The following is a 25224-nucleotide window of genomic DNA, read 5'->3' as shown; positions in this document are numbered from 1 at the left end:
TCATTTTCCTTCCACTTCACAATTATGTGCCACTTTGTGTTGGTCTATCACATAAAATACATTTACGATTTTGGTTGTAACATGACAACATGTGGAACATTTCAAGGGGTGTGAATACTTTTTCTGGGCACTGTAGATCTACCTGTCTTCTGGCTCCAGGTAAGTTAGTTTGATGAATGTAATGAATGATTTATGTACAGAGACATTCCATAGGCACACAGCATGTTTGTGTCGGTGTCCGCCCTGTCTGTAGGAAGGAGAGGGATCAGTGAAAACACACACACACTGGGAACATCCCTCTAATGGGCAGCGCAAGAGTTACACCGCGGCCTGCCGTGCCTGGGTGACGTCATGCGATTGTTCGGCCAGCCCCGCCCCGCACGGATTTTGTCCCGTCTGTCTTGCCATACGCGTCTCCCGATTCCATCGTATCCCGTCATCCCGGGGATCGGAGCGATCGTGTCACTCAGGGATCCCAGCGGCCACCAATGACAGCCGGAGATCGCCTTCCCTCTGCTACAAGACAGGATCCCTACAGAGTATATACACTGCGACCATGACCGACATCAGCATCGACAGCTCCAAGCTGCCAGGAGTCAAAGAAGGTACATGGAGGGGGATCTGTGTGTGTGCGCCCCTCCTCCACCGATCTCCCCTGTCTATTAACCCTTCCATCCCCCAGCACTCCTATGATTGTAGGTGGTGGTGATAGGCCCTCTGTGTGATCTATAGGAGATTCCCCTCTATATGTCCTGCCCATAGGGCTCTGTATGCACTGCTTACACTGCTCATTGCTTAGTATTTGGAATACAAATGACTTGTCAGATCTCTCATGAGCACGCTCTTATTCTGGGTCTGTGTTCCTCCAACTCTGACAACCTTCTATATAAAGGCAAAACTTTTTCCCATGTTGGCTACAGAAGAGTAAGAGTTAAAGTAGTATTGGCCTTCGTTCACATTGGAGCCACTTGACGGGTCAAATCGCATGATGAGTCGCGACCATTGTCGGCAATCGCACTGTTCAGATGGGTGCGACACCAACTTTGTGGTGCCGCATTGATTTGCACTGCTTTTGGCGATTTTTGGGTGCAACTTACATAGACCTCTGTGTAGGAACCGCATAGATGTCTTCCAAATCGCACTGACTTGCCACTTTTGAAACTGACTGTGGCTCTGAATTCGCACAATGCCAACGAGGGGTTAAACTCAAAACCAAAAATGTAATATATTGCAGCTCAGCAATCATTAGGTGTGGTGGCTGCAAATTTTGTTTTTTTTTGCCTGATGATCTGGTCAGTAACCTCTTGTTTAGCATAAAAAATGTGTGCATGAAGCCTAAGTGAGAGAGAATTCTGGATGAACTAGACAGGAGGCACAGCAGACTTGTCAGTTTAGGGGAGGAGAGTGTTGGGTGGATTAGCAGATTTAGATAAACTAACAAATTGAAGGCAAACTGAAGCTCACACTTTATAACCAGCACACATGTCTTTTGTTTTTAAGAAGAAGTTTTTTGTAAATAAAAGCTGCTGGTTATAAGCACCTCTATCAGTGTTAAAGCGATTGTAAAGTCTTGTGTTTTGTTTGTTTTTTCTAAAAAAACAAACAAATGCGTTCTATGAAATTGGTTTTTGCTCAGAGCAGCACGGATCCTCCTCTTCTTGGGTCCATCTTCGCTGCTCCTGACCCCTCTTCTCTGTTGAGTGCCCCCACAGCAAGCAAATTGCTATCGGGGGCACCCAAGTCATGGCTCCCTGTGTCCATTCAGACACAGAGCTGCGGTTTGGCCATGCCCCCTCTCTCTCCCGATTGGCTCCCTGTCAAAGTCAGTTAGCCAATGTCGCCACTGCTGTGTCTCAGCCAGTCAGGAGGGAGAGTCCCGGGTGGCTGAGACACTCGTGGACATCGCTAAACAGAGATGGGGCTCGGGTAAGTATTAGGGGGCTGCTGCACACAGAAGACTTTTTATCTTATTGAATTAGGATTAAAAACCTTATGACTTTACAACCTTTTTAAATGGTTTGTCTTATTCTTGTAAACTGATACATTCTGCTGGAGAGCTTGTTCTTTTGAAAAACAGACTTACTGGCTGGATCACCAGATGAAAATAATTGAAAGTCTAAAACAAATCTAATACAGCCATCACATCTATGAATTGGTAAGCTGCAATATAATAAAGATTTGCTTCTTGGTTTAAAGAAATTGTAAACCCTCAAGGTTTTTCACCTTAATACGTTCTATGCATTAAAGTGAAAAACATTCTTCTGTGATGCAGCAGCTCCCCAGAGCCCCCTTTTACTTATCTGAACCCGGTCTTTCCAGCAACGGGGATGAGCACAGCAGCTCCAGCCATTGTCTTGGGTCCTCATTGGATAGATTGATAGCAGTGCAGCCATTGGCTCCCGCTGCTGTCAATCAAATCCAATGACGCGTTAGCCAGGGGGGCGAGCCCGAGTCCTGCTGTCTGTGTGTCAGTGGACGCAGCAGCAGGACATGGGAGTCTGCCTGCACAAGTGCCCTGAGGGAGAGCGGCTTTCCAACATGGCACTCGAGAAGAGGAGGGGCCAGGAGCGCCGCTGAGGGACCTCAGAAGAGGAGGATCAGGGCCACTATGTGCAAAACCAACTGCACAGAGGAGGTAAGCATGACATGGTTTTTATTTTTTTGTTTGTTTTCTTTAAAAACGAACCTTTACATACCCTTTTAGAGCCGGTTCACACAAGGGCGGCACGACTTTGGGGGAGACTCGGCAAGGCGAGTCGCCCCCAAAGTCGTACAAGAACCTTTTTTTTTAAGTCGGAGCGACTTGCATAGACTGGTTCTATTGAACAGAGCGGAGCGCGACTTGTCAGTCGGCTCACTCGCCCCTGTGTGAACCGGCTCTTAAGGCCTCATGCACACTGGGCGTTTTTAAAGCTGCTGTTTTGGGTGTCAGGTGTTTTTTTTTTTTTTTTTCTGCAGCCTGTAAACTCCCCAGCATGTTATCCAATGTGTCCATGCATACATAGGCTGTTCTCTATGCATTTTGGCAGGAGCGTTATCAGGCTGAAGCCCCCAACCATCCCCCCGGAACCACTGTGTTTGAAGAGGAGTTTTTCAACTCTGATGCTAAAAAATGTCTATCCAGTGTCTGAGCGTTTTTGAGCCTCAAGCTTTTGTGTCATCCAGTGTGCAGCATGAAGCCTAATACTGTTTTTTAAAGTGTTTTAAGCCTTTTTATTAAAAACTGCCAGCCACTCTATTAGAGGCTGGCATACCACACTGTGTATATTCTTTATAAAAACAAGCATTCTAAATGGCTATTTAGGGCCGTCTTCAGGCTGGTCACGTGACTCACGGCCGCTTTTCAGCTCTGGTACGCGGCTACTACAGGAGGGACCGTGATCTCCTTCTAACATCAGCCGGGGAGATCATGTGGCCGCTCGGCTCCTCCTGCAGAAGCCTTGTCTCAGAGCTGTAAAGCGGCTGAGAGTCACGTGACCGGCCTGAAGACAGCTGTAAATGGCCATTTTAGAATGCTCGTTTTTATAAAGGATTTACAGTATGGTATGCCAGCCTCTAATAGAAAGGCTGGCAGTAACAATTTGTTTTTTCAATAATAGTGTGTGTGGGGAGGGATAGAGCAGAGAGAGAGAGGGAGCTGAGAGGCAGAAAAGAGGGGGAGTGCAGCGTATGATGGAGGGGGGCACTTTGACCACAGTGGTCAGGGCTACCTAGCCCCGGTTTATCGTGGTCAGAAGAGATACAGGAAGTGGCAGATTCAGGGGTATGTATGTGTTTGTTTGTTTGTTTACAATTTAAAGAGGGGCAGAATACACAGCACAAGCACTGTGCTGTTTAATCTCTTTTTAAAGGACACCCCTAGAATGTTACAGATAGAACAAACCGAGAGTGAGGCCACATTCTCACAGGTGATTGTTGGCAAGAATCGGTTGTTTCTGGCTGGCGGAACAAATGTTGCATGTACACAATGGGGGTTTATTTACTAAGACTGGAGAGTGCAAACATATGGTGCAGCTCTACCTAGAAACCAATTTACTTCCAGGTTTTATTGCCAAAGCTTAATTTAAACAAGCTGAAGTTAGAAGCTGATTGGCTACCATGCACAGCTGCACCAGATTCTGAGTGCTCCAGTTTTAGTAAATCTCCCCCAGTGTGTGTGAGACAAGACATGGCTGACAGGTGGGTACTAGAGCTGCACCATTCTGGCTAAAATGAGAATCACAATTTTTTTTTCTTAGAAGACGGATCACGATTCTCGTGACGTAACATCACCTTTCACATTAAAACAAAAAACATCGTGCTAACTTTACTGTTCCATTTTTTTTTTTTTGTATTCATTGAAGTGTATATTTTCCCAAATTGCATTTGAAAGACTGCTGGGCAAATACAGTGCGACATAAAATATTGCAGAAATTGCCATTTTATTCCCTAGGGTATCTGCTAAAATATATATAATGTCAGAAAAAGATTTGGACTTTAAGTGGTTAAACTTGGAGCTGGGCGATTTTCTCAAAAAAAAGATCTGCATTTTTTTATGGACACCGCGCTGGTCCTGAGGAGCTGCGGGCAGGAGTTTTTAGGCGAGGCCGTGGGTTCGAACTAGCCTAAAAAGTCCTGCCCGCAGTTCCTCAGGGCCGGCGCGGTGTCAACGCCGGTCCTGGTAAAAAAAAAAGAAATCGATTTGACCTCTCAACTCGATTCTAGATTCAAATCGATTTTTGCCCTAGTTAAAGTTCCTGCATTTACACACAGAAGTTTGCTCAGGAAGGTAGTTACAATGTTTCATGTTGTTACAAACTTGGCAGACTTTACACACACACACACGTTTAGCCTGTTGAGCTAAGATGGAAGCATTAGTTACAATGTTTCCTGTTAAGAACTTGGCAGACTGCCCGAATATTTTCTTTTGCCAGCTGAGTAAGCAGATAAAGTCTCTCCACTTGTTATATGAAAGAATCGGCAAACTTTGCATTGGAGATCGTCGGGGGGGTTGAATCGAGATCACATTTTTTTAACGATTAATTGTGCAGCTCTAGTGTGTACCAAATCGCACTGCAATAGTGGCAAAACACACCATGCGTATTTGAGTGTCATCCATTTTTAATGGCACCTGAAATATGGTGCGGTTTTGCCGCACGATAAATCCCGGCAAAGCAGGAGTTTCTTTTAGGTGACAAGCTTCACGCAAAGCTACCAAACCGCACTGCGTTTGAGGTGCCATTACACCTGAATGGCACCCAGACATGCGTGATGTGTTTTGTCAACATTGCAGTGCGATGCAGAATTGTGGCGATTTCTGCTGGCAATCCAAAATCGACAGATCTGAACAGGGCCTTCATGGCATTACTGGCTGCATGAAAACTAGGCGTAGCTAATCAGCCAGTTTGTAGGCGGTTAAGCTTCCTTCAAGCGGTAGTTCACCCCCCCCCCGACACATTTTACCATCGAGACAGGCATTGTAGCGCGAGCTACAGTATGCCTGTCCCGATTTTTTTAACCCCGGACTCACCTTGTAATCGGAGATCGTATTTTTCGGCTCCCGCGGGGAATGGGCGTGCCTATGGAGAGGGAGGATGATTGACGGCCGGCCCTGGCACGTCACTCTCCCCGAAGACAGCCGGAGTAGGTCTCGGCTCTTCACGGCGCCTGCGCACAGGTTATGCGCACGCGTCGTGAAGACCAAGCCTATTTCGGCTATTTCCGGAGAAGCGTGACGCGCCGGAGCCGGCCGTCAATCATCCTCCGTCTCCATAGGCACGCCCATTCCCCGGTATCTTCAATCTACGAGAACAAGGTGAGTACGGGGGTAAAAAATTCGGGACAGGCATACTGTAGCTCGCGCTACAATGCCTGATTTTATGGTAAAATAAATTTTTTTTTTTTTTTTTCGTCGATAGGGTGAACCCCCGCTTTCAGTGACCATAGCACACTTTCCTCAGCCACTCCATGTGAATGGAGCCTGAAGTTCAATAAGAGGGGCAATAGAAGACCTGACTGGGGTTCTAATGCTTCCATACTAACCAAAACCAATGTTCTTGCCTTTTAGGTAGACTTTATTTTTTGAAATTCAATTGATTATATATATATATATATATATATATATATATATATATATATATATATATATATATAATATTATTATTAATAATATCTGTGTGTGTGTGTGTGTGTGTGTGTGTATATGTGCTCTGGGTAAGGAGCAACACAGTAAATTAGTTGAAGTGCCAAGCAATCAGGCTGTCCCACAGGCCATATAAAGAAAAATCAGAGAGAGAGATTGCTGCAGTTAAAAATGTATTTAACTAACTACTTTAAGGGCCGAAAGGACCCCCCCCCCCCTTGACCGTGCAATTTTTTGCGATACGGCACTGCATAACTTTGACCATCAATTGCACGGTCATGCGACGCTGAACCAAAACAAAATTCTTTTTTTTTCCCCACAATTTTTTTATTTTTTTTTTGTGGTATTTGATCACTTCTGCATTTTTTTTTTCCTGCGCTCTAAACATACAAAGAGCGATAATTGTCTTTACTTTTTGCTATAATACATATACCCCCCAAATATATAAAACAACTAATTTTATTCATCAGTTTTGGAAGATATATATATATTATTTTACATATTTTTGGTAAAAAAGAAAAAAATGCAATAAGCATTGATTGGTTTGTGCAAAACTTATCCTGTCTACAAACTATGGGGTAGATTTAGGGACTTTAAAAAAAAAAAAATTAAAAAGTTTTTATTGCTTTTACTAGGAATGGCAGCAGACAAATCTAACCCCAAATTACACTTTTTTGGGACCGGTGCTATAAAAATGCACTAATCAATGTAAAAACGACACTGGCAGTGAAGGGGTTAACAGTAAGGGGGGTGTTCCCTCAGCGTGTTCTAACTGTAGGGGGGATGGGCTGTCGGATATATTACAGAGATCACTGGGAACAGTAGAGCTGTCATGTTTCCTGTCAGAATGGGGATCCGTTTGTTTACACTGGTAGATACCCCCCCCCCCCCCATTTTGCCACTGCACTAGTTGATCGCGGGTTGCCAGCGAACATCAAGTCCGCCCGACCTGTGGGCACGCTCCCGCAACATGCAGCAGGTGCGCTGACCTGCCGCCATCGCATAGTTAGTACAACGGCTCCGACCTATGACTAAGCACCTACATACGGTGTGAAACATCTCAGCGATATGCTCCTGCTAAACATGTAGCAACTGTTTTAGATTTTATCTGTTCTTTCAAGATTTAATAAAGATGCCTTTCAATGGTGTGCGGCCGTCCAGGATTGTTTTTTCTCAGCAGAGCCTGCACCTGAAGGTTGTATAGGGCGTTTCCTTTTAGGATTTTGGTCTTAGGCTGGGTTCACACTACGGTTTTCCCGTCCGTCAGCCGCATACGATTTATATGAAAAACCGTATGCGGCTGAAACGGACGGGAACGTATGGAACCGCACACATGTGCGTTTTCCATTGACATTAATGTTAAAGGAAAACGTATGCGTTTGCCATACTGTTTTAAAAACGACCGCAAAACCGTGGTTGAACACTGTTTTGCGTACGTTTAAAAAACGTTTTGCCAGCAAATCGTACGCACCCGGATGCATCTGAGTGCATACGATTTGCAATGCATTCTCTACCTATACGTTTTCCCGTCCGGGCCCGTACGTTTTCAATACTGAAATCGTATGCGGCTGACGGACGGGAAAACCGTAGTGTGAACCCAGCCTAAGAGCGGTTTCCCTTTTTTCTATTGCTCCAACTTGAGCTGTCAGTTTTTTTTTTTTTTTTTAAGTTCAATCCAAAAAAAAAACGTGTGTACCAGGTTTAATACTACCCACTCTCCAGACTGATCATGCTGCTGTCCAAAGGTGGCTCTGTTACTCCACCATCCAGAGTGGAGACACCTTTTAGACCTGGCTCACATCTATGCATTTTGAAGTGTGTTTTTAGTTTTTTGCAGAAACTCACTACAGTCCTTTTTAACATAGTTTCCTATGGGCCACATTCACATCTGTGCGTTTTCCACCGGTGCGCTTTTTGGGAAGGGTCAGGGTTTTTTTATTTTTTTTATTGGAAACGCAGCGGAAATGCATCACAAACGCAGAAAAAATTCAGTGCTTGCATTTTTTTATCTGTTTTCTGCTTCCCTTACCCTTAAAATGGAGTTCACCCAAAAGTTGTTTTTTTGGGGGTGGTGGGGGGAGTGGGTACCTAGCTCCCACTTCCGTTTGGGCCGCCTATGCGACTCAAGCAGAAGTTCTCCTCTCCCCCTTCCTCTCTGAAATTTTCTGGGACACGTCACAGAGTGCCCGGCCATTGAGGAGGCGCAGTGCGCACCCGGCTATAAAGCTGCAAGCTGTCACAGCCGGGTGCCCACACTTACAATGCTGGAGGGAGACGAGAGAGAGCCGAGGGTTCAGGTGGCCGCATTGCTGAATCTTGGGACAGGTGGTTGGGTGTGCGTTTTTTTAAAAGTCAGCAGCTACTTTTTTTTTTTTGTAGCTGCTTAATAAACACAAAAACGGCTGGAACTTCGCTTTAAATAAGGATATGTGTGTTTTTGGTGCATTCAGCTGCGTTCAGTGCTTTTTTGATGCATTTTTCCGTGTTCCAGTACAGTTCCGTGCTGAAAAAATGCAACCTTTTCTCGTTCTCCTTTTTTATTTTTATTTTTTCTGGAACTGACCACACTGGTGTGAACTGTGCCATTGGAAACCATATAACCTACTGTCCGTGCGCTTTTGATGCTGGGGAAAAAAAACACTCCTGCCCTAAGGCATAGGTTCACATCTATGCATGGACAGTTAATGCATTTTTGAGACTTAAGTCTATGGAGCCAAAAATGCAGCATGTAAAAAAAAAACACCTACAACTTTCCAAAAAATGCACCACTGCATAGATGTCAAGGTGACCCATAATAATTAATGTTAAATGGACTATAGTGTGTTTCTGCAAATCGGCAAACTTGCTGAATAATTCATAAGTGTGAACCTAGCCTAAGACAGGAAGTGTGCTTCTGGCCAGAACACCATGTGAAAATAAAGAAAGACTAAGCCTACAAAAATAAAATGCAGCCGTTAAGCTGGTTAACCGGCAATATATCACATTTTTATTTTTGAATTAAAAAAACTCCAGTCTGTCATCAGTGCTGCACTATTAATATCTGCAAAATGCTTGTTTAACCACTTCCATACCAGGCACTTGCGCACCTTCCTGCCCAAGCCAATTTTCAGCTATCAGCGCTGTCGCATTTTGAATGACAATTGCGCGGTCATGCTACACTGTACCCAAACAATTTTTTTATAATTTTGCTCCAACAAATAGAGCTTTCTTTTGGTGGTATTTGATCACCTCTGCGATTATTTTTTGCGCAACAACTAAAAAAAGACCGAAAATTTTGAAAGAAATTAAATTTTTATTTTTTTCTGCAACTTTTATGGGTAAATAAGTACGTTTTCTCCTTCGACTATGAGCACCGGTGAGGCGGCACTGTCGGACACTGACAGGTGGCACTGATGGGCACTTATGGGTGGCAGTGATAGGTGGGCACTGAAGGGTGACACTGATGGACACTGAAGGGTGGCACTGATGGACACTGAGGGGCGGCAGTGATGGCATTGCTGGGCATCACTTGTTTATCCCAGTGCCAGTCACATTTTGCCAGTCAGAGCCCCATGGGCACTGATTGGCATCTATTCTCTTTTTTTTTTTTTTTTTTACTGTCCTTTCCTGGTGGTCCAGTGTGGGCATCCGAGGGGGGGGCGGGCTGCGCTGATAAACAATCAGCGCAAACCCCCCCTGTCAGGAGAGCCGCCGATCGGCTCTCCTCTACTCGCGTCTGTCAGACGCGAGGTGAGGAAGAGCCATCAACGGCTCTTCCTGTTTACATCGTGATCAGCCGTGATTGGACACGGGTGATCACGTGGTAAAGGGCCTCCACCGGAGTCTCTTTACCAAGATCGGAGATGCAGGGTGTCAGATTGACACCCCGCATCACCAATCGCTGCGCGCCCAAACATGAAATCCTGCAGGACGTCAATGGTCCAGTCAGGATTTCACAACCACTTCCCGGACATCAATTGTCCATTGACCGGGCGGAAAGTGGTTAAAGCTATAGCAAGCATATCTAATGGTGTGCACTAAGAGCCGGTTCACACTGGGGTGGCACGACTTCGGGGTCCTTCCACAAGGGGATTAGAAGGAAAATTCAGGAGCTACAGAGTATAAGGCTCCTTTCACACTAGGTGGACTCCGTCGCTACAGAGTCCGCCTGCTCCCGCCAGCTCAGTGGGAGATCAGCAAGCTCCTCTCTGCTCGCTGAGCGGGGAGGGGCTTGTCGGGCGCCTCTGTTTCCTATGGAGCGATCTGATCCGATCTGCCATGGACGGATGGGGATGTATCCCCATAAGTCTGTTTTTAGCGGATCGAAACGGGTCGGATGTCGGCGGACATGTCTCCTCTAAAATCCGACACTCCATAGAGATGCATGTAGCGGCCGTTCAGGTCCACTGTCAAAACTGACAGGCGAACCTGAATGGTCCGTCCGTGTGAAAGGGGCCTAAAAGAGAAGAGATGCGCCTCCTAAGTGTAGCAATAAGATGCTAAAGGTTGTACCTTCATTAATTGTAACCATTTTGCTACACTTGGAGGCGCCTCTCTTCTCTTTTATAATCAGTTGTATATCAAGTCAAAATTTATAAAAAAAAAAGTTGCTTGTCTTGCAAAACGCTCTCAAACCAAGGTTTTACTGTAATAATATTATTTAGGGCAGCCCATTAATTATAATGGGCTCCCTAACACAAGTTGTGAAGTAACGTGTGTACATGTGCTCCGTTTTAGGTGTGGACCCAACCTTATTCGTTTTCTTTGCTGGGAGTGCTCTGCTTTCCTGTGTTTGTTTGTTTTTGGTTTAAAGTTTTAAAGCTTTTACTTCCTTTTTGAATTAATTCACAAGACTGTTATGATAGGGCAAATATTTAAACACAGACTGTACTGGAAAGTACAATATAGTACATACCATTCATGCTTCATTGATTACAGTCTTCCTCATGTAGAGCTAGAGCAGCCACTATAAAATGTTATCTGTCATTTGCAGATGTGTCAGGTGCCTATGTCGTCTTCCGGTATTTAGTAGAAGCCCTTTTGATCTAATGCAGCCATGAGTCTTTTTGGGAAAGATGCAACAAGTTTTTCACACCTGGATTTGGGGATCCTCTGCCATTCCTCCTTGCAGATATTCTCCAGTTCTGTTAGGTTGGATGGTAAACGTTGGTGGACAGCCATTTTTAGGTCTCTCCAGAGATGCTCAATTGGGTTTAAGTCAGGGCTCCGGCTGGGTCATTCAAGAACAGTCACGGAGTTGTTGTGAAGCCACTCCTTCGTTATTTTAGCTGTGTGCTTAGGGTCATTGTCTTGTTGGAAGGTAAACCTTCGGCCCAGTCTGAGACCTGAGCACTCTGGAGAAGGTTTTCGTCCAGGATATCCCTGTACTTGACCGCATTCATCTTCCCCTCAATTGCAACCAGTCATCCTGTCTCTGTAGCTGAAAAACACCCTCACAGCATAATGCTGCCACCACCATGCTTCACTGTTGGGACTGTATTTGACAGGTGATGAGCAGTGCCTGTTTTTCTCCACACATACTGCTTAGAATTAAGGCCAAAAAGTTCCATTGTGGTCTCATCAGACCAGAGAATCTTATTTCTAACCATCTCGGAGTCCTTCAGGTGTTTTTGTAGCAAACTCCATGCAGGCTTTCATGTGTATTGCACTGACGAGAGGCTTCCGTTGGGCCACTCTGCCATAAAGCCCTGACTGGTGATGCGCTGCAGTGATGGTTGACTTTCTCCCATCTCCCGACTGCATCTCTGGAGCTCAGCCACAGTGATCTTTGGGTTCTTCTTTACCTCTCTCACCAAGGCTCTTCTCCCCCGATAGCTCAGTTTGGCCGGACAGCCAGCTCTAGGAAGGGTTCTGGTTGTCCCAATAGTCTTCCATTTAAGGATTATGGAGGCCACTGTGCTCTTAAGTGCAGCAGAATTTTATTTATTTTTTTTGGTCAGATCTGTGCCTTGCCACAATTCTGTCTCTGAGCAGACAGACCTCATGATTCTCATTTGCACTGTGAGCTGTAAGGTCTTGTATAGACAGGTGTGTGGCTTTCCTAATCCAGTCCAATCAGTATAATCAAACACAGCTGGACTCAAAGGTGTAGAACCATCTCTAATTTAGGGTGACCAGACATCCCCAGTTTCAGGGGACAGTCCCCTGATTGAGGACACTGTCCCCGGACAAAGTCTGTCCCTGGTTTTGTCCCCAGATTGGATTTAATAGGGGGCAGGGGCAATTTCAAAGACAATCAGTGCAGAATTAAAATAAAAAAATTTGAATTGCACACCCCCGCTCTGCCGTGCCTACTAGCATAGGGGGGTTGTATTTTTCCCATTATCTGTGCCCCTTTCTGATGATCAATCATGTGCTGATCGGAGCGGAGGGAATATTTCTTCAGTTTCGGGCGCATGCCCATTCAGCTTCGCTCGCATGTTTTTCTGCCTTGGCTCGGATCCTGGCCAGCTACCTGCCTATCTCCTTGCCTTCCCTGGCGGAGTGATCTTTCTCCGCTCCCCATCCAGTAGTAGCCGGGGCCCGAAGAGCAAGACTTGAGAGGCTGTGAGGCGGGAGGTGACGGGCAGAGAGTCGCTGATTGTTGCCATTACTAGTAAAGAAAAAATATGTCCCTGGATTTCATTTTAAAAATCTGGTCACCTTACTCTAGGATGATCAGAAGAAATGGACAGCACCTGAGTTACATATATGAGTGTCACAGCAAAGGGTCTGAATACTTTGAAAAACTGAAATAAAGCAGCTAGATTGGCCCAATTATCTTCCGTATATGCGAAATGTGAGAAGCCAGAGTGGATTGATATAGAGAGTTTAGCGGTCCCTGGCCTTTCTTTGGAGAGCCTATTTTGGTTACCCCAGAAATCCAGACCCGCAATACTGTCTCCTACATTGTCACAATCATTTAAACTATGGGATGGTCTGAGACATCTTCCTTCTCTGGTGTCGGAGGCTAGGCCTCTAACGCAAATTTTCCACAACCCTCAGTTTGCACTGGGAATGAACACTTCAGCATTTCAATGGTGGCTAGACAAGGGGATCTATAGAATAGGTGATCTCCTTTCTTCCTCTGGCCCGCTCTCACTGGAGTATTGTGTGAGGAAATGGGGCTTGCCTCAATCTGAAAGACTTCGATACACCCAAATTCTTCACTTTGTGACGTCCTTTTGGAGCGACAACTCGGGCTCACCAACTCCCACTAGTTATGAACGATGGTGTAAACAAATGATGGAACACAAAGGGGGAATCTCCATAATATACACGTCACTCTCCGAGGTATCCTCTAAATTTTCTTACATGGAGGCATGGGAGAGAGATCTGCAGATGACCTGGGACCTGGAAAGGTGGCATAAGGTAGGGACAAGTGCCTCTAAAGTAGGGGTGCAACGGATCGTCACCGATCCGTGATCCGAACGGGCCACCCCATTCGGATCGGCACACCCCGCGATCCGCGGAGCGCTCCGGAGCCTAGGCCTAGGAAAGTCCCCGGCTTCGGCCTAGCTCCGGAGCGGCGGCCAGTCTGCTTGCCAGAGCCCAGCGTGACACGCCTCCCCGGGGAGGCGTGTCACGCTGTGCACTGGGCTCTAGCAAGCTGAATGGGAATGTTAGCAGTGAAGCACTGGTGTGAGAGGAGGGGGGGGAAAGGGGGAAAAAAGAGCACAATAGCAATTCACAGGGGTGGATTAAAAAGGAAGCAGGTGAGGCTGTTTGGGACTTAAAGTACAATCTTGATGTTTTTACAGCAAAAAATATATATATATATATATATATATATATATATATATATATATATATATATATATATATATATATATATATATATATATATATATATATATATATATATATATTATTTTTTTTTTTTTTTTGGACCAATGAAAAAACGGACCCTTTTTTTTTTTTGCTGATCCGAAAATGATCTGATCCGAGGATCGATCCGATCCGTGAGTTTTTTGATCCGTTGCACCCCTACTCTAAAGGATTAGTTAATACTTCCCTGGTAGAAGCCAATATGAAGGTACTGACGAGATGGTACCTAGTTCCCAGCAGGCTGGCCTCTATGTTTCCAACTGCCTCCCCACTATGCTTTCGTGATTGCCAAGCCCAGGGCACAATGCTTCATATCTGGTGGGACTGCCCTAAAATCAGGGGGTTTTGGAACAAGTTCTTTCACCTCATCAGAAAAGTTACAGATGTTCCGGTGGAAAAATCTCCACAAGTAGCGCTACTGGGAGCGAACGTTCCTCAGGCCTCCAAACTCAAGCAGAAGTTGATAACTTTTATGCTTCTGGGAGCCAAATCTACACTGGCGGGGGCATGGAAACATCCAAGAGTTTCTATCTTGGCAGCCAAGAGAAAAATATCCTGGGTCATGACTCAGGAAAAAATGGTCAGCATTATTTTAAATACCTACAACCTATTTGAGGCCATATGGGAACCTTGGGCCAAATACGTAGGGGTTTCCCTTTCACCTGGTATCAGGACACCATCTACGGATATTTAACCTTCCAGCTGGTAATCAACTTTATTCTCTACTTTCTTTTCTTTCTACTTCATCTTTCCTTCTCCTTTCTCCTGTACATTCTCTTCTCTGTCATATTTTTCTGTTATCCATGCTATTTTATTAGCAATTAGATCATTTATTAAGTTCTCTTTGGTAGAAAAAGATCTCTTCTGCACACTTCATGAGCATGCGTAGGATTCTTCGCTCCTTTTTTTTTTTTTTTGGTGGGGAGATCTTGGGCTATTTGAGGACACAGGAGTCTATTGTTGAAATTATTTTATTTTACTCAGCGGTTTAGATTTAATTTTTTTTTTTTAGCTTTTTCCCGACACAGTTTGTTCCCATTAGGGGTGTCGGATCAGACTGCTGGGTCAGGTACTTAGTTTAGACTCTCCCTCCTATACAGAATAGTTCACGTAAAGTTGGGTAGACTGAGTCATTTGATAAAAAGGTAGAATCCTTCTCACTTATTTCTTTATATTTACAGTTGTCTACTCAGTTTCTCCCTTATCCCCGTACCCTATGCAATTTGTAATGTCCAAAGATGTACTGTACATTTTTGTTGAAATCTCATTTGTTTATTTCTTTTTCCTTCTGCTCCGGAATGTACTGTGAGCACTAACATGTACAGCCTTGCTCTTTAATATTCATAAAAGAAAATTCAAAGTTAAAGAAAAACTGAAATATCACATGGCCCTCTTTTTAATAAATCTGCAAAAATGTCACCAATTCTGTGTTTTTTTTTTTCTGTCAATATGGGGTGCTGTGTGTACATTACTGAGGAAAACAAATGAACTTAAAGCGGGGGTTCACCCTGTTAAAAAAAAAAAAAAAATGTTTTTTTTTATTATACCATTACATTCGGCATCGTAGCGCGAGCTACGGTATGCCGGTCTTACATTTTTTATCCCCGTACTCACTGTGATATGGATCATTGAAGATTCCGGGGAATGGGCGTTCCTATGGTGAGAGAAGGTGATTGACGGCCGGCCCTGGCACGTCACGCTCCTCCGGAAATAGCCGAACTAGGCTTGGCTCTTCACGGCGCCTGCGCATAGCCTGTGCGCAGGCGCCGTGAATAGCCGAGACCTACTCCGGCTGTCTTCGGGGAGCGTGACGTGCCAGAGCCGGCCGTCAATCATCCTCCCTCTCCATAGGCACGCCCATTCCCCGCAGGAGTCGGAAACTTCAATGATCGATAGCACAGTGAGTACGGGGATTAAAAATTTAAGACCGGCATACCGTAGCTCGCGCTACGATGCCGGATGTAATGGTATAATGATGTTAAGGAGGGTGAACCACCGCTTTAAATAATTTTGGCAAATAAAGTGAAAAATTTAAGGGGGTCTGAATACTTTCCGTACCCACTGTATGATCAGGCTTACCTACAGGTAGTGTAAACATAAAATGTTTAGGAGATATTTACTGTTCATTCAGCCAGTGAAATCGCTGGCACATATACTCTAAGGCCCCTTTCACACTGGGGTGGTGGGTGCGTCGGCGGTAAAGCAGCGCTTCAATTTTTGGTGCTATTTGGCCGCTGGCGGGGCTCTTTTAACCCCCACTAGCAGCCAAAAAGGGTTAAAACCACCCTTAAAGCACCGCTACAGCAGCGCTTTGCCAGCGGTATAGCCGCGGTGTTCATTAATTTCAAAGGGCAGGAGCGGCGGAGGATCGGTATATACACACCGCTCCTTCACAGCTCCAAAGATGCTGCTAGCAGGACTTTTTTTAGCGTCCTGCCAGTGCCCCGCTCCAGTGTGAAGGCACTCGGGCTTTCACACTGGAGTGTGAGGAGCGGCTCTATCGGGGCGATTTGCAGGTGCCATTTTTAGCGTTATAGCGCCTAAGTGTGAAAGGGGTCTAAAGGAACGGCCTATGCCATTTCTTCAGAGCTCTGTGCCATGACCAGCAGCTCCTGCGCAGGAGTGACGCCACAGCCCGTGAACCTGGAAGAAACTCCAGGGAAGATGTCGGCCCTCTCAGTGGTGTGTGGGAGCCACTGGAAGGCTTCGTTCTAAGTTAAAGCGGTGGTTCCCCCTTAAAAACATTTTTTTTATTCCACTGCCCCCCCACATTCCATCACGATTAATGCTCTTAATATTTTTTTCCTGCTGTACATACCTTAGTACAGCATCTTCACCCGTCCATCCGGATTGCGAGTCCCGCGGGAGTGGGCGTTCCTCACAGGCTGTTGATTGACGTTTTGCCCAAAAACGAGCTCTCCCCCCGTCGCGTAAGCCGCGTCACGATTGGCGAAAGGAGCCGAACGGCGATGCGCATGCGCAGTATAGCGCCGACTCGCCGTTCGGCTCCTTTCGCCAACCGTGACGCGGCTTACGCGATGGGGGGAGAGCTCGTTTTTGGGGAAAACGTCAATCAACAGCCTGTGAGGAACGCCCACTCCCGCGGGACTCGCAACCCGGATGGACGGGTGAAGATGCTGTACTAAGGTATGTACAGCAGGAAAAAAATATTAAGAGCATTAATCGTGATGGAATGTGGGGGGGCAGTGGAAAAAAAAATGTTGTTTTTAAGGGGGAACCACCGCTTTAAGTATTTCATAATAAGCTTGTATGCAATGCATATTGGCTCGTTGTGCCTTTTTGTCTTACATGGTTTTTTTTTTTCTTTTGGTTTCCCCCACCAAGAGTTTACAACCCCTTTAAAGAGGAACTTTATGCTGCATTCACACCTAGGCGTAGGCAATAGCGAAGTTTTCCGGCGTTTTGTCGCGCGTATTCATGCTAATATGCGCGATTGCATACAGCGTTGTCTGACGTTTTTGTACTTTGACGTTTTTTTTAAGCCAATAGGAAAAACTATCATCTTTTCATCACTTGTTGCTATGTTGGTAGATTTTTTTAATCTTCTGCATGGGCGACAAGTTCTATTGACGAAACGCCCGTAGCAAACGCCCGTTGTCGCGCAAGTCGCTTGAATCGAGCGTTTCCATTACTTTCTATGGGAAATGGAAACTCTCAAATACGCGCATATCGCGTGATATGAGCGACAAAAAAGGGTCCGGAACTTTTATTGACTACATGCGATGCGCGTCAGGCGCATCGGCGTTCAGATGTGAACCATGCCCATAGCCTTGCATGTATTTTTGTCCCTCTGGCGTTTGTGCGCGTTGCGCTACAGGCGACAAAACGCCAAGGTGTGAATGGGCTCTTACCCCTCCAATTCCCCCGTGTGTGTGTGGTGTGTTTTTTTTTTTTTGGCCTCCAACTGCTGTAGCCTCCGGGGATATCTGATGGAGCTATCTGATGGAGATTGCAGGAGCAGAGACACGACACTCTTGCATAGATGAGAATGCAGGCGGGTGGGGGCTCATGTAGCAATTACCTGCAGATGATTGGCCCTGGATGCACACTGTCTGCCTCCGGGGTTGATCATTCGCAGGCAATCACTGCATGAACAATTGCATGCAATCAGCTGCAGGAGCTGTTAGCCTCCCTATGTTTTTTTTTTTTTTGGACTTTCTGCCTGCAGTAAATTGTAGGGAACCCTCCCTGGGTTTCCCACAGCTAATTGCAAATGTTCTCTATCAGGGAATGGGATCTAACAATGAGGGGAACTTTGCACTGTGCTGTGAATTCTTTCTGTGGGTAGTGCAGTCAACTGGAATGTGTGGGCTGCCCTACACACGAATCACGGTCTGAACTGAGCCTAAGGTAAAAGAAAACAATGTATCGGTTTGGAAATGTTATACCCTTAGCTCAGGAAATGAAAATAATTTGTACCATTGAACTAGACCAGAGGAAGATCATTCTGTGAATGATGGTGCAGTAAAAATGTTTTCATAGTTTCACAATATTTCTGTATGCATTCACAGAATAATCTCCCTCTGGTGCAGTGTTGGGCTGTGGAGAGAAAAAAATGCATTAAGGCAACATACGAAAACAAAACAACACTAGATTAACCACTTAAGCCCCGGAAGAATTTACCCCCTTAATGACCAGGCCATTTTTTTGTGATATGGCTCTGCGTTGCTTTAACTGCCAATTGCGCGGTTATGCGACATTGTACGCATACAAAATTGTCCTCCCCCACAAATAGAGCTTTCTTTTGGTGGTTAATCGCTCAGTTTTCACTACAGAGCTGGCAGGAGACAGATGCAGGAACCACCTAGGTGCGTATAATGTGTGGTTCCTTTCAAAAAGCAATCGACAATCTTTAATGATCCTGACAAATGCATGCATGTGAAAGGTGAGATGAAATCCTTGAAGGCGGAGGTAGAACTCCACACAAGTGACATAAAGTGCAATAAAAACCCAGTCGACTAAAAGAAGAGATTACATTGCTGCCTGTTTCCTTTTAATTAAATCAAATCTGAATGTAATCACTAAATTGTCATATAAACTTTAACGGTTTGTAAACCCTCAAGGTTTTCCACCTTAATACATTCTATGTAGGTGAAAAACCTCCTGTGATGGAGCCCCCCTTTTGACTTGCTTGAACCCGGTCTCTCCAGCAACAGGGACGAGCACAGCAGCTCCAGCCACTATGTCGGGTCCTGATTGGATAGATTGATAGCAGCACAGCCATTTGCTCCCGCTGCTGTCAATCAAATCCAATGAGGCGGGGGCTGATTCCTACTCTCTGTGTGTCGATGGATGCAGCAGCAGGACATGGGAGCGCACCTGCACGAGTCCTCCAAAGGAGAGCAGCTCTCCAACGAAACGCTCGATAAGAGGAGGAGCGCAGCGCTGAGGGACCCCAGAAGAGGAGGATCGGGGCCACTCTGTGCAAAACCAACTGCACAGAGGAGGGAAGTATTACATGTTTGTTTTAAAAAAAAAAAAAAGCGGAGTTCCACCCAGAATTTGGCACTTTTTCAGAGTATCCAGGTATCTGCTCCCACTTCCGGGGGAATGATCGCCGTAATCTTGTGAGGCGAATTACACGTTGTCCTTCCCTCCTCCTTCTTTCTCGCCCCCTGCTGCCTTTTAGGAGACACGCATGTCCCAGAAGACAGCAGGGACCATTCAGAAAGCACAGCGCGATTTGCGCATACGCAGTAGGGAACAGGCTGTGAAGCCACAAGACTTCACTTCCTGTTTTCCTTAGTAAGGATGCCGGCGCCTGCACCCAGAGCCCAGGGACAGGTCGGCTTTGAGTGCTGATATTGCGGTTTCCCAGGACAGGTAAGTGCCCTTATAATAGGTAAGCAGCTACATTATTTGTATTTTTTTTTTATGTACCCAGGCGGAACGCTGCTTTAAAATTAGAAATGAACGGCAAAACATTTTTGTATAAATATATAAACAAAAAATAATAAAAAAAAGTGATCGCATTCCCTTTGTTCTTGGCTGCATAGGCCCAGTGGGGGTATGTCAAGACAAGTCTGATCATTGGAGGAGAGTACACCAAGTTCCCAGCATAGCTAGAGAACTGACCATGGTGTGATTATCTTGCTCAGTGTGGTCAGTTTTTGATAGGAAAGCAGAGGGACTGGCAGGAACACCAGAGATTTTTATACAAAGAGAACAGGGTACTTTCTCATACGCATACACGGTACAGCAGGCGCATATCAGGAATATGAAGTGTTCCTCGGCCAGCAAAGGGACACTTCCCATTCACTGTAAGCAATGCCACTTGTACTGATTTTCTTTTTTTAAACTGTTTTGCTAAACTTGGATGTTGACGAAGCATGGCAGGTCCCTTTTTAATAATTAAACATAATAGGCCCCTTTCACATTGGTGCGCTTTTCCAGGGGGACAAAAATGCTTGAACACTATTCCCCATTAAATTCTATGTAAAACTGTTCACATTTCAGGTGTGCTGCACTTTGAAAAGTCCTGCATGCTGCATCTTTGGTTCAGTTTTTCAAAAGCACACCAAAAGGCGCCTTCCATTGTAAGTCAATGGGAACGCATCAAAAAACACCTCAGTGTGAATGGGCCCTAAGCTGCACAAAAGCACACCCAAGGCAACATTATGGGCCCTTGCACACGGATATGCTTATTTCAGAATGAAATATTTTGGATACATCGGAATAAATGAGTACATGGAGGTCCTTGTTGTGGGTTCTTTCCCATGTGTTGTATGGCTATGGGCATGTTGTAGTGATTTGTGTGAGTCTGTACCCTTGTTATTTCTATTTAGGCTGATTTCCTCTACCCCCATGCTGTTCTGCAGCTGTCCTTATGTTTTGGGTTTCCTTGTAGGAGAAGAGTTAGGATTATTCTGGAAATCCACATGTGTTTCTGTCAGGAAGTGATGACATATTTTAGACGTGTAGGCTGTCTTTTGATTGCACATTGTTATGTGTGACTTAGAAAAACACAAGTGTTAGGAAAAATGTTGTTTATGTCTCTAAGGCTGGAGCCACATATCCAGTGGCAATGCTTAAAGACAGTTGCTGGCAGCAATTTGCAGACTTTGTTAATGTCATTTGAAGCACATATTCACTGTATCTAACGTTGTCTGGCTCCTGCAGCCTACTCATAATAGTCTAGGCCAACAGTCCCTCAGGTTTACAATCCTACACTTGTGTGCACAATGTAATACTTTTTTTTCATATAAATGATGTAAGTTTTTTTTCTTGATGCTTTCTTCTGGAGATTTGTGTAGCAGCCCCCTCTGTCTGTGTATATTGACAGGGTAGGAGTCCCCCCAACCCCCCCCCCCCCCCATTAGAATACAATGTCCCTGTGGGGGAGGTTCCTGGATCCCCACCCCCCTTGTGTGAACACAGGAATCTGGTTTTTATTTAAAAAAAAATTTTGTTCAACCCGCTGGTTGAAAGAAAATAAAACATAGCACGTACCCAGCTTAGGCCCCCCCCTTTCACACTTGTGTGACTTGTCCTGCGACTTGGGACTGCAATGTCGCATGGCAAGTCATTCCCTATGATTTCCAATGAGTACCATTTATATCTGTGCGACTTGAAGTCGCACCAACTTCAAAGTAGTCCCTGTACTATTTTGGTCTGACTTTGGTGCGAGTTACACAGGCATTCCCCATCATTGCGGCAAAGTTGCACAATTTTGAAGTCATGGTAGTGTAAAAGGGGCCTAAATACCTTTTTAACCCCAATGCACATCTTAAAACGGATCGCCCACGCCAAAAACGTTTTTTTTAGTAATGGCTATTTAAAATTTTAATTACACTAATTTGCCAAACTCGCGTGTCCTGTCTCCCCCGGCCGCTCCGTTGCTATCCAGTCTCAAAAAATAACTTTTATTCGTCCTTCCGGTTTCCTCTCCATTTTAACTGTGGGCATAAGCCCACAGCCCGGCACTTCCTTGTTGCGGTGGATGCTGATCTCCCAGCATCCACCGCTCAATCTCGCGCATGCGCGCAAGCAACGGGGAGCAGCGGCTTTGGCGTCGTGTGTTGCCATGCCTCTTCCTCGAAATCGCGCGATATCTTGTCTAACAGGGTAGAATGCGATATCAAGGGAGCTATGACACAAGCTCCCAGAAGACACTACGCGGGACAGAAAACTAAGAGAAACCCGACAAAAAACCCGAGGGAGGCAGACCGGAAGCCCATGCAGTTTCATGGTACAGTAAATATTATTTTAATTAAAAATATCGGTTTCAGCATTCTTTAGGAAAAGTATTATTTATGTGATCATGTTTAATTTTGGGTGGAGATCCGCTTTAAAGGGGTTGTAAACCTTCGTGTTTTTTTAAGCCCCAAGCCTGTTTTTCAGACTTGGTGTTTACACGTTAATAAAATCAAGTTTTTTTTTTTTTTTTTTTTTTGCTCGAAAATTACTTAGAACCCCCAAACGTTCTACTTTTTTTTTTTCTGAAACCTTAGAGAATAATATGTCGGTCATTGCAATACTTTTTGTCACACCGTATTTGCGCAGCGGTCTTACAAGCGCACTCTTTAACATGTCACGCTTCAAAATTGTGCCTGTTCGTGGAATGGCGTCAAACTATTACCCTTGAAAATCTCCATTGGCGACGTTTAAAATAATTCTACAGGTTGTATGTTTTGAGTTACAGATGAGGTCTAGGGCTAGAATTCTTGAACTCGCTCTAATGATCGCGGTGATACCTCACATGTGTGGTTTGAACACCGTTTTCATATGCGGGCGCTACTCGCGTATGCTTTCGCTTCTGCACACGAGCTTGACGGGGCACTAAAATTTACAGCAGCTGCTGCCATATCCCTCTTCAAAAAGAGGACGTTGCATGATGTTTTGTTGCATGATTCCTGATGTGTGACAATGCTCAATAAGAAGAATCCTATTATTCACCATGGTCTCCTTTTATGTTTGAATGTTATCACTTGTTGCAAGAAGCTTGAAAAAGTACACATGCTTCTTTGGGGTCGAATAGTGCTTTTTTTTTTTTTTTTTTTTTTTTTTTTTTTTTAAACCTACTCATGTTCATAGAAGGTAGGGAGAATTCAATAAAACCCCTTTCACACTGAGGCAGTTTTCAGGCGTTTTAGCGCTAGAAATGGCACATGTAAAGCATCTGAAAACTGCCTCCCATTCATTACAATGAGTGCTTTCACACCCGGACGGTCTGCCTGTGGGACATTCGGAAAAGTCCTGCAAGCAGCATCTTTGGGGCAGTTTGCAGCACCCTCCCAAAACGCCCCTGCCCATTGCAATGAATGGGCAACGCTTCAGAGTTGAAAGCGACCCACTAGTGGCCGAAAAGCACTGCTTAAACAGCACTAAAATGTCTAGCGCTAACGCAGCCGTGGCCCCAGTGTGAAAGGGGTTTAAAGCAACACTTATCTGGTGGTATGTCCCTTTTTTAAAATGGTCTGCTCAAGACTTAAAAAATCCCTGCTGCTAGTTTTGGTGATTTGACTATTTAAGATCTACCTGAATCTGCCATGCATAGTAAACACTTTTACAAAGTGGTGCTATAGCTGTGCTAAATATATTCAAAAATAATCACCTCTGGTTGTAGATAATGGAAACTGGTGATAATTAAGACCAGGTCTAACTTGGCGTACAGAGACTGGCTTAGGCTGGGTTCACACTACTACACTACTTTCATCCTACTTTGCTCTGCTACATTGGTCCTACATTTATCCTACATTGGTCCTACATCCATCCTACTTTCATGAACAGGATACTACTTTGGTCCGACTTCAATGATATTCAATGGGCCTGAAGTAGGATCAATGTAGGACCAAAAGTAGTACAGGGAGCATTTTCAAAGTCGGACCGACTTGTGTAGGACGCTACAAGACGCTCCTCATAGGGAAACATTGAACACAGAGCAAAGTAGGATGAAAGTAGTGTAGTGGTGTGAACCCAGCCTTAGTGTTTGCTGTCGTTACCAGCCTCCTATCCCACCTGTCACTGGTTGTCGGCTTCTAACAACCAGTGATGCTGATAATGGACAGAATGTGATGGGGAATCTGAGAGACACTAGTTTCTCATCAGGTCCACTCTCTCCCTGTGACTGACAGCAGACAGTGGGGGAATTCTATAACCAGTAGCAAACTGTCTATTGGCTATGGATTTGTCCACTGCTTGCTGTCAATCTCAAAAGGGAGCTGTTTGGAACCAGTGTGCCCATCAGGTTTCACCCACCCAGCCTGAGCCACTGCACTGTCTGTGTGACAACTGCATGGGCAGGAGCTTTGCTGCACTTATATTGGAGTATTCATTTGCATACTCTGGTCTCAGCAGAGCCTCCTCCACACGTGTTGCTTGTCCCAAATTATTGTACCTAATTACAAGTGCATCAATCATTTGCTGTGCAGACTAAGGCTTGACAGAATTGTAAAAAGTGTCGTAGACACTTCTGAGGAATTAATGAACAGGGTTTCTTAACCAGGGCTCCATGGAACCCTAGATTTCCTCCAGAGATTCCTTGCGGACTTGCATGAAATTAAAGCTTAACCAATAGAAATAATTAAAACAATTACACTACAATACAAGCTTCTGTCTAAGCATATTATTGTCGTTGGGCAACTAAAACCACATACCACAAAGAATATCAGAAAAAGAGACAGAGATAACAAAAGGACATCAACTACAAGATAAAAGCTTCCTTGAGTTTCTGCATCTGTTAGGCTGCTGTCACACTGAGGCGCTATTGCGCTAAAAATAGCACCTGCAAAGCGCCCTGAAAGAGCTGCTCCTTTTATATCCAGTGTGAAAGCCGGAGGGCTTTCACACTGGAGTGTTGTGCTGGCAGGACGGTAAAAAAAAGACCTGCCAGCCGCATGTTTGAGGCGCTGTAGGAGCGGTGAATACACCGCTCCTACAGTGCCCCCTGCCCATTGAAATCAATCGGGCAGCGCCTGCAAGGTTTAACACTCTTTCGGCCTCTAGCAACGCTATTGGCCGAAAATCGCGGCAAAAGCGATGGTAAAGCGACGCTAAAAATAGTGTGAAAGTAGCCTTGGGTTCCCACTGATACCATTGATCTTTTTAGCGATCTGTAAGAGGGAGGTCTTCCTAATGACCACACATGCAAGGCACTTTCTTCCCACTGACCGTCACAATAATGCATCATAAATTGTAGATGTGACGGATCTCTGATACCCCAGGTGGGCACATCCGCCAGACTTGTGTCTCCTGTCTCCCAAACGCACCCGCAGCCTGCAGATTCGCCATAACCAGCCCTTAACCCCTCAATCACGAGATAATCCACAAAGGTGTTG

At 45.1% G+C, this 25224-nt stretch overlaps 1 protein-coding gene across 3 annotated transcripts in view; it reads left to right on the top strand.

Annotated features, from left to right (window-relative positions):
* Window positions 1–352: 352 nt before the first annotated feature.
* The window catches only part of CCDC50 (coiled-coil domain containing 50), a 90603-nt gene continuing 65731 nt past the window's right edge, over window positions 353–25224 (top strand). The window contains exon 1 of one of the 3 annotated variants that reach the window (XM_040349561.1): window positions 353–605. In XM_040349561.1, the coding sequence (XP_040205495.1) occupies window positions 557–605 (49 nt within the window). In that variant the 5' untranslated portion in view covers window positions 353–556. The remainder of the gene's footprint in view (window positions 606–25224) is intronic. The other 2 variants (XM_040349560.1, XM_040349562.1) reach the window with 2 other exon arrangements.

This window comes from Rana temporaria, chromosome 4 (assembly GCF_905171775.1).
Source record: "Rana temporaria chromosome 4, aRanTem1.1, whole genome shotgun sequence".
Lineage (NCBI taxonomy): Eukaryota > Metazoa > Chordata > Amphibia > Anura > Ranidae > Rana > Rana temporaria.
The sequence above is the reverse complement of the archived record's forward strand: the minus strand, read 5'-3'. Positions and strand labels throughout refer to the sequence as shown.